Raw genomic sequence first — 7155 nt, forward strand, 5'->3', positions numbered from 1 at the left:
CAGTGTAATTATTTTGTGTACCCGCCACATCACGTGGCACTGTCATATGATGTGTAGTCAATCATATTGCGTCATGGTATAATTAACATGCACTCGGTGAAAATGACAAAAATTTATTTACATATAAGAACCAATTAGAAACAATCACAGTAAAAAATGAACCAATAACATTAAAAATATACGTCACGTGAAATCTGTGACGGGTATATATCCCATTTTGCTTGAGGTATATGTTTGCACCACTTTTGCATAAAGAGTTTCCAAATTTATCTTTTATATTCAATGAAAGGAGTGGCGAATTTGTAGAAACTCAAATGGTCAAGCTAATTGAACTAGATTGTGAAAGAATAATGAAGAATCAAGATTCAAAGAAGAGCATCAGTACCAACTTTCTTAGACGATAGACAAATAATATTGCAATCCCATATATCACTTTCGTTTTAAAAACCGAACTCGAACTGTGTAGTCGGATAAAGATCAGGTAACTCGAACTGTTGCCACCAATTAAACGTCTGCCAAATTTAAGCTTCCTCAACAGTCGATGTCCAAGACCATTCTCATATCTCTCACTATTAACCCCGGATAAAATTTGCCATTCACCTTAAAACAGATGAAGTCGGGTGACATACTAGAGTACTAACAGATGCAACATCAGTTCGGTATCGAACCTGATTACCTATATTAGAACCTAGGCGCAAACAAATTCAACGAATATTTGGTGATCATGTGTACTACAAGACACTGGTTCCTATAAACACTGGTGTTATGAGTCCTCATACTGATGATCAGTCTCATCAAATATCTCCTCCTGCAAAATAATGTATAATTGGTGTCCATGTATCAAGAAGAAAAGGGCCTGTATAACAAAGTCTTGACGAAAACTTGAAACGTATATTGAAATATAGCTTGAGCTGATTGTTGGTACCTGTAAAAGCTCCTCGATAACGTCTTCCATTGTTATAATGCCGACAGCTACTTCCTCTTCAGGGAGCTTTGGGAGTGCTTCATCATCTATCTGCAGGATGTCTGAGTACATCTCCTTTGACCATTTCTTGCTTCTGGACCCACTCTTGAATGAATGATCCCCAGTGTTGGAGAAACTCTTCCATTTATTTAGTGATCTTTTGCTCTTCAAACCCTTCTCCTGGATAGGCTTTTCACCATCAATGTGCACTCTCACTTCTTTCACTGATTTGTTGAACAGACAAAGACTGGTTAAAGGGGCAGAAGCAGCAGATGGCGGTACCTTTTGTATGAAACTATTTATTGCAATAGGAAAGAGGGACTTACTATCAGCTGTATTGCTGTTGGGCGGCTCCACGGAATTGCACCGTCTTACAACAATAGCCATGTGACTATGACCTTTCTGAAATTCATTCAGTATGTCATACAAGGGCAATGTATCTTGAACCCTATCAAACAAATAAGGGTGAAAAATCAGATCTCGGTAATGTTATAGATACTAAATTGACAAACAATACAACCTCCAAACTAACATAGCCTCTTTTATAAATAATAGTACCTTGGGATCTTGCGTATAGTGACATTCTTAACAGGTGTTTCTTCTTCTGGATGTACTGTCAACAAATTTTTTACCTACATTTGAACTCAAGAAGTCAAGAAGTAATGACAGCAATTAAAATATATTTACTATTCAAAAAGTGAAAAAACAAATACTACTACCCTTCTATTCAACAATACATAGGTCACAAACAGTATTTTCTCACATCTTTACAATCCAGACTCGATCAAGACATTCTTTTGTAGGCAATTAAAGTTGTTTAGAATTTTTAAAGGCAGTCAAAGTTGTTAAGCAATTACCAGGACAAGTCCAATTATGTTAGTAGGCTCCTCATAGTAAACTGGTACTCTACTATGCCCTTTCTCCATTATCAAATTCATTAGATCCCTGCGTCAATGTGTGATGAGAAGCATTTAGGATTCTAGATCAAAAACATCAGTTATACAAAAAGAGGTGAGTTTTATGTTCATATATTGAAAAGCATTAAACCTGTCAAGCTTGGCATTAATATCGATTGCAAAAGTTTCAGCTATAGGCGTCATGGCATCACTAGCAATTTTCTCACTGAGTTCAAGTGCTCCAGCAATAATTGTTGTCTCATCATGTGTCAATTCTCCACCTTTTCCAGCCTAAAAAAGATAACACATCATCATAGAGCAGATGATAGAATAAAACGTCAACAAGAAAGAAGTTGAAAGTAAAGGAGATAAAAGTTGGATTGATAATGAAATGGTACAAGAGCTTGTAGATATACCTCATTGCCATGCATATCTACAAGTGTTTTCAACTCAGCTCTGCGAAACAGAGCTACATGTCCATGGCCGAGAAGATAATCTAATAACTGGAGAGCACACAGAAACATAAAGTAGTCAGAGAATATATTTCAATATCAGGCAATTGAGTTTCCCTCCTACCACTGGCATTTAATTGCAAAGAAACAACTGTTAATAACCATCGTCACACCTTGCTAATTGGGTATGCAATAGGAAAGCAGACCCACAGAAGAACACGGACAAATGGAGTCACTGTAGCACCTATCGCCAAACCATATCGGGTACAAATAGATTGAGGTATAATCTGCTCAAAGAATTAAACACAATTAAGTCACACACCATAAAATCACAATTTGAAGAATAAAAGTGACGGTACATAATATCAAAATAATCAGACTGTAAGTAATTCTGGGGTCTACAAGTTGTTTTTCCTGGAACATCAAGGGACACCAACTTAAGGCCCTGGATCTATCAATTCAAACATATCCATATCTGAAAGCTGCTTACTTAACGGAGATCAACTAGTTTCTTATAATCATTTACACATAACCCAAACATACAAATTCCAACACTGAATGTGTATCCTGCTCTAAGACAACTTACCTCTCCAAACAGAAGAATCAGCGTCACCGAGATAAGGATTGCTCCCCAAGCTGTCACCAGACCATCCAGAAAAATCGGAAGTGCCTGGCACAAAGCACAAACTTATCAGTATCAACTTTCGATCACAAGTACAGAAATGTTTCTCTTTTTCCCAATAAACATCAACAAAAGTCACCTCCATTGCAGCAGCATTGCAGATTAGTAGGGTGCAAAGCAACAGGTGCTGCTTCCTGACAACAGGCAAAATCTTCTCTGCAATCACCACCGAAAACACACACAAAACCTATGATCAGTTAACCAGAACGGCGCAAATCAACATCACGCAACACTAGCGAAACCATAACCCCCTAATCTCAAAGCTCAAGTCCCTTGCAATTCCAAGCACCATGTAAACTCTACATACTCAGTCTCAAAAACTCCAAAAAAATTAAATAAAACCTCATCATCGAAATTTCGCCACATCACTTATCATCCAAATTAAGAAAGCCTAATTACAATTCAACCAAAACATAACCACCAACCACAACTCTTACCTACACAAAAACACAACAAACCTGGAAATTTCTTTATTAAAAACCCTGAATAAACTCGAATTAAACACAATTACACCTCAATTTTGAATAATCCACACAATTTTAAGGTCCCACACTTTTCCCTCTGATCATCTTCCACTACTAATTAGGTCACATTTTCCATAACAAACCAGAATTCACATATAAATATCACAATTCCGAAACCGAAAACATCGAAGAGAATCGAAACCGTACCGGCGTGCTTCCGATCCTTGGGCTTGCCGGACTTGGCCAAGACCTCAAGATCGACGATGCTGAGCGACATGAGGCCCAAGGTGAGCCCGGACATTAGCCCCGCGAACAAAACCAGCAGAACAATCACCACTATGTGAATGAAGAAGCCGCTACTGCAGCACTCATACTCCACCGCCATTAATAAACCTTCACAAGCTTCAAAAGCTTAAAGCTCTCTCTCTCTCTCTCTCTCTCTCTCTTCCTGCTCGCAGCTCCCGGAATCCAATCGCAAACCGAACGCGCTCTCTTCAACGAAGCCGCGGCTCAGAGCAGCACCTCCATTGATGATCAATCAAGCTTTTTCACTTCACCGACTTAGGAGTTTTAGAGAGAGAAAACGAGGAGAGGGGGGGAGAGAGAATGGTGGGAAGTCTGGGAATTTATATCAGAGTGGCCTCTGGCATCACCTTTTTATTTGTTTCAGATTGAGATATTGACAGGGAGGTAAATCACAGGGGACGGTAAAACATTGACAGCAGTAAAAACTCCAGCTTTCTTTGTTTTTTTAACTTTTTTTTGTCTTTTTTTTTTACTTTCCAGTTTTTACCGTTTTATCTTTCTGTATCTTCTTCTTCTGAGACAAAGAAATTTTTACCCAGCTGATTTTTTGTTGTAACCAGAAAATTACGGTTGGGGTCAAAACGAGGGGGAAAAACTTGGTTGTTGCTTTGGTCTTTTTTTCTTTTTTCTAATTGAGTGAGGAAAGAGTAACTCCGAGAATAGTTATGATCGAGAAGAAGAAAAGACCCGACTAGAAGGAAAATAAATACTTGGAGTTGAGTGAGTGACGCAGTGAAAATCTAACACGAGTACTTGGTTGATGGAGTAACACAATGAATATAATGTTACGTTAAAATGGTAGATTGTGTCAAATTAAGTTAACACAAAAGGCACATGAGCTTATATGGTAATATTTATGGTAAGAAATTAGATTGTGTCAAACTTCACACAAAAATACATGATAAATGTGTGAAATATGATAATTATGGTAAGAAGTTAGATCGAGTCAAGCATAACAAAATAATGTTAATGAACTGACGCGATGAAAGCTCATTAAAATCTACTTATTATATCATTTTATTTTTAAGTAGTCGGGCTGTTGTTACTCAATAATTAGTCATGTAGCAAAGTTTTTTGTAGCCTTCTTACTTTTAAGTGCTTTATTTAATCTTGTTTTATTAATTTTCAAAAACTTTGTACTGAAGTTCTATTTACAAGTGTCACTTTAAAATCCGTAAAAACGTTCGTCTTTTTCTTTGGTTTCATATAAGTGAAAGATTCACATAACGAAAAGTAAAAGGTAAACTTAATTTGTTCTCTAATCCACCAAATAGAATAATGAGAGTGAAAAGGCCTAATCTTACAGAATCCAATAATATAAGAATGTTACGAGAGGGACAAAGATAGTATCAAAAAACAAGGATATGGTAACATAGAATAATAGTGCTACGTACAACAATCAGAAGCAGATCTTTAATTTTATATAGTTAATTTTATGCTAATGTTGTTGTGTGCGGAGGTGACGTGTGTTCAGATTGCCAGTGGGTCAAATTGGAGCAGCCGAAATATGCGGGTTTGGCTAGCTGTGTCGACCTTCAATCATCTTCTTCAAATTGGAGAAGTGTTCGAGCTGGGAAAACGGATCATTTTCAGAGAACAATCAGCATGTCCCGGCGCCGAACTCTGGACAGTTCAACCCCTTCGTTCTCTGTTGTTGCTGGTGTGCCAGTACATTTGAGTTAGGTACAACTATTGTTTTGTTGACAATGATCGCGCTCCACGTACTGTCTTTCTCTCAGACGATTGCTCCGCAGTTGCTGATAAACCGCTGAAGTTCGAATGATTTATACACAACCGGAGTTGCTAGGTACCTTTCACTCCACCTCAAGTAGATGGCCGATCTTACTTTTGACCGCTTGGGGAAAAGCAGAGCTTATACTGTGTCGTTAATAGCAGGACTCTCTCGCGAATGAAATTTGCTGACTAGTGCAGGCTTTGGGTTTGCTAGAAGCTAGGCTAGCGACTCGATGGACTTGACTCGAATTTCCGAAGTTAATCGGACTTGTTGCTACATGCAGCGCGAGGCGTACATCTGGGTAGCTCCGCTCCGATGGGAGACTTGGTTGCCGAAGTTAATCGGACTTTTAATCCGTTGGGATATTTTGACTATGCGGTTGCGCGATAGTTTGTTTGACGTTGTGTGTGTTATTTTGTGCCTTCAACCTCTTTATATAGAGAACACAACTTGTTCTTTCTTGCGAATCAAGTCTTGAGAATCTCTTAGTTGATTTCGATTCACCTTCCTTAATCAACTCCGATTCTATACGGCGATAGTCCCCTAAATCTATTCTAATTCGGCAAATAATCTTGCTTTGTGATATATTTTCCCCAAATATCCGGTCCACGAGCCTAAGTAGTCTAGATAATACCGGAATATCATTTTAGGCCCAAATAAGAAAGATGCTGGTTTTATATGCTGGTCATACTCGTACATCATATGTATGTAATAATGGCTTAGGTTATATAAATGCATAGGATGCTATATGTTAAATGATCGATGGAGGCAAGACGTATGATATAACGTTGAGATTGATCGATCACATCGCACATGGCGTGGCCTGTTTGGGACATCCTTAGGGGTTCGATTCTATATCTAAATGCATATATAATTTTACATATTAGGAAAAGAAACTATATCAGAATATGATCGATATATATTAATCTCACGTCTTCTTAAAAGGGCCGGTGTGGAATACATTGTTGATGACAGGGTTAGGGCTAACGAAAGGAGGTAGGTACGGCGGAGGTGGTGAACACATGTCAAGATACGCCAAACCTTAATCCTAATTGTAACGTCGATCATTACTAACAATGGAATAATGTAACGATGACCCTAATGGTTACAAAGTTCGTTTCTCTATGAATATACATAAAGGTAATACAATCAAAATGAGAAGCTAAAATCAAAACCACTTGTTGTAGATGTTACTTTCCTATAGATTAATAGAAGGCGACAATGCGCTAGTCATGACTAGGATATGCTATTAGGTTTTGTCAATGCAATTACGTGTATCATTAGCTTATAATCATAAGCTACTTGTAATTAACCTAGCTGTCTTCTATTTCATTGATTAATTAAGACAGAGGGTTTAATTCATTATTATATATATATATATATATACGGTATATGTTATAATGCTTTGCGTATCAGATTAATTCATAATCTGTCGATTACATGCAACACATGTACAGTGAGACACAAAAGCCAATTATGTTTTGAATATTAAGATCATGGGTGCTTTCAGTTAGGTAACAAAATCCAGGTTAATTAGGTATTTGTTAACGCTAATTAGGTTGGATAATTGGATATACAAAAACCCAGTTCCATTTATGGTTCAAACAAGTACCTCAATTAATAACAAAAAATAATATATAGAAGTCTCAAGAGGGC

At 37.5% G+C, this 7155-nt stretch overlaps 1 protein-coding gene across 2 annotated transcripts; it reads right to left on the reverse strand.

Annotated features, from left to right (window-relative positions):
• Nucleotides 1–364: 364 nt before the first annotated feature.
• Nucleotides 365–4064, reverse strand: LOC126785495 (DUF21 domain-containing protein At2g14520). Of its 2 annotated transcripts, XM_050511209.1 has the most exons (11): nucleotides 3666–4064; nucleotides 3074–3150; nucleotides 2899–2982; nucleotides 2486–2599; nucleotides 2277–2363; nucleotides 2012–2151; nucleotides 1822–1909; nucleotides 1523–1596; nucleotides 1291–1412; nucleotides 926–1188; nucleotides 365–808 (listed from the first exon to the last, which is right to left on the reverse strand). In XM_050511209.1, exons 1-11 carry the CDS (start codon nucleotides 3841–3843, stop codon nucleotides 764–766), a joined length of 1272 nt encoding a protein of 423 aa, XP_050367166.1. In that variant the 5' UTR covers nucleotides 3844–4064; the 3' UTR covers nucleotides 365–763. The 2 variants fall into 2 exon arrangements, with proteins under 2 accessions (XP_050367166.1, XP_050367165.1); XM_050511208.1 differs by having other exon boundaries at nucleotides 926–1412.
• Between the last annotated feature and the right edge of the window lie 3091 nt (nucleotides 4065–7155).

This window comes from Argentina anserina, chromosome 2 (genome assembly GCF_933775445.1).
Source record: "Argentina anserina chromosome 2, drPotAnse1.1, whole genome shotgun sequence".
In the NCBI taxonomy this organism is placed as follows: Eukaryota; Viridiplantae; Streptophyta; class Magnoliopsida; order Rosales; family Rosaceae; genus Argentina; species Argentina anserina.